This window comes from Alosa pseudoharengus, unplaced genomic scaffold (assembly GCF_046254945.1).
Source record: "Alosa pseudoharengus isolate Yale_2024_CS ecotype anadromous, Long Island Sound unplaced genomic scaffold, YU_APseudo_1.1 YU_APseudo_1.1_scf_22, whole genome shotgun sequence".
In the NCBI taxonomy this organism is placed as follows: domain Eukaryota; kingdom Metazoa; phylum Chordata; class Actinopteri; order Clupeiformes; family Clupeidae; genus Alosa; species Alosa pseudoharengus.
In genome coordinates, this window is record NW_027468680.1 from 17,326,722 (window position 1) to 17,329,221 (window position 2,500).

At 45.6% G+C, this 2,500-nt stretch overlaps 1 protein-coding gene across 1 annotated transcript in view; it reads right to left on the reverse strand.

The window, feature by feature from the left end:
* Positions 1-2,500, reverse strand: part of mdga1 (MAM domain containing glycosylphosphatidylinositol anchor 1) — a 183,116-nt gene that overhangs the window by 80,331 nt on the left and 100,285 nt on the right. The window contains exon 4 of the mRNA XM_076300802.1: positions 408-604. Coding sequence (XP_076156917.1) covers positions 408-604 — 197 coding nt within the window. The remainder of the gene's footprint in view (positions 1-407; positions 605-2,500) is intronic.

Here is a 2,500-nt window from a genome sequence, read left to right on the forward strand (position 1 = left end):
GCATGACTAGCTGGAGAGCGGTGTGGTCTTCAGCTTCAACTTGTATTATACTACATACAGTGTAGTATACAGTGTGTGTGTGTGTGTGTGTATGGAGGGTGACTTTAGGTGTTACTGGGAGGCTACATTGGGCACGTAACGTAAGCGTTCCATTCATGTACAGTAGTGTCTGCTGTAACAATTAGCTTCCATCAATGGAAATGGCTACACCAGATGTGATAGCGGCACAAACATTCGGAAAATTTAGAGTCTTCTTAAACAATTTTTTATGCTCCGCAAACAGAGCGCTTTAGTTATGGACCAGGTGTAGCCCAGGCCTTATTGTGTGTGTCATTTTTTTGTGTGTGTGCCTGCTTAGTGTAGTGTAGTGTAGTGTGGTGCAGTGTCGTGTGTATGGGTGCAATCACCTGTGTGTACAGCGGCTCGTAGATGTCGACCCCCTGGTCTTTGTTCTGCTCGATGAGCCGGCTGCCTCTCTTCCAGATGAAGCGCGCTGGTGGGTTGGAATTGACCGTGCAGCGCAGGAACACTGTTTTCTCCTGGTAGTAGCTCCCCCGCACGTCACTGATGGTCTGATGCACCGTCAGCAACGGCTTATCCAAGTCTACATACACACACACACACACACACACTATGAATATCCTACTCAGTATTTTTATTCTCAAATGTAAACAGAAGAGAGTCAAATATTGTTTCCTGCTGTATCTGTCAACAGATGAATCCACTTTTTTTGGAAGGAGAAACCGTTGCACAGTTGGACTTGTCTACAGCTCATGCAGCTTTCCTGTAGTTGTCCAGTTACCCATCAGTGTACAAACACAACAGGCTCAAAGACAAATATTTAACACCACTCCTGGGAGGGGTAGCAGTGCTTTCTGATCAGATCAGGAAGAGACTGCTACTTATCATTTCAGACGTGTTTCCTTCCATACAAATCTTTTGTTTTGCACTTTTGAAAAAGAACAATGGCCTTTGATCCAAACGGAAGTGTCAGAACACTCTAATGTTTCCATAGCAATCATGAACGTACACAAAGATGATAAACAAAGACCTGAGGGCCCAATAAAGGCTTTGGCTCTGCATAGATAAATACAAACCTGCACTCACACACAAAACAGGATTGTGTTCAAAAGACCCACCCACTCAACAGATCCCAATTCCAAAGCCTAACTTTTTACAAACTGTTTTAGACATACAGGAGGTTCCTCCCCTGAGGTACTTCTTCACTTATATATCCCAGTCACTCTAGTGGCCTACACCCAGGGGTGAGTCCCTGCACCCTGGGACACGGGCACTATAAAATTGGACACAGGTTAAGTCACGTAACATTACGGTGTCAGTCAGTGTTGTATTGAGCAGCTTTACACAAAGAGCTGCTGTTTTCTTGATCATACCGTGTGTAGGTATTCACTATGGATCAGGGTGGTAGAGCGTGAGAGAGAGAAAGAGAGAGAGAGAGATTGAAGAAATAGAGAGAGATAATAGAGAGAGAAATTCTTGCTAGCGGGCCATGTATGAGAGAGAGGCAGAGAGAGACATAGAGACATAGAGACAGTGAGAGAGAGAGAGAGAGAGAGAGAGAGAGAGAGAGAGAGAGAGAGAGAGAGAGAGGGGAAGGTTGACAGTCTTGTTAGTGGCCCTTGTGAAGTGTAGGAGGCCCGGGGAAGGGCTGACTCAGCGAAGCCTCCGTCTCTCTCAGGGGCTGGGCTCTATTAGTCTGACCAGTGGCTGACCTGCCGCGCGGACGGATCAATGGGCCAGAGCCTAGAGCCCCAGGCACAGAGGCAGCACTCAGCTGGCCTCTACCAACACAGAGATAGGTGGAGAGAGAGAGAGGGGGATGGAAGGAGAGAGGGAGGGAGGGATGGAAGGAGAGAGGGAGTGAAAACAATGCAAAGCAGTGTTGTCATTATTACTGTCAATTGTTGTTTTTTATTACTATTAATTGCTAATTATTTTCTTCTCTTGATGTAATTTTCTCCATTACTGCTTTGGCAACATTGCAAAACGTACAGTCATGCCAATAAAGCTCAATGAATTGAAATGTAATTGAAAATTGAAAGCATGGGAGGTAAGGGCGCACCCACTAATGTCTGCAGGGGCACACGTTCAAGGGTTGGGATTTTCCTGCTTTACTTTATCACACATAGTTTTCTCTCTCTCTCACACACACACACACACATACACACACAGTACCTCTCACACCAACATGCTGACCTTCTCTAAGTCAATGGTAGTGTCTCACACGTGCAATATATTATCAAACAACTGTGTAATGTCCCCCGACCCCTTAAGCTGCTCAAACACAAAGCATCATGAAAATGTAATTATGTGGTCATCCATTTCTCCTTTTCCCTCTATCTAATTGACCTCCACCTGCTCTCAGATTGTCCCCTGTCTCTCTCTCTCTCTCTCTCTCTCTCTCTCTCTCTCTCTCTCTCTCTCCTTCCCTCTCTTTCACTCCTCTACTTAATCCCTTTTTCCATGTGTTAGTGCCACT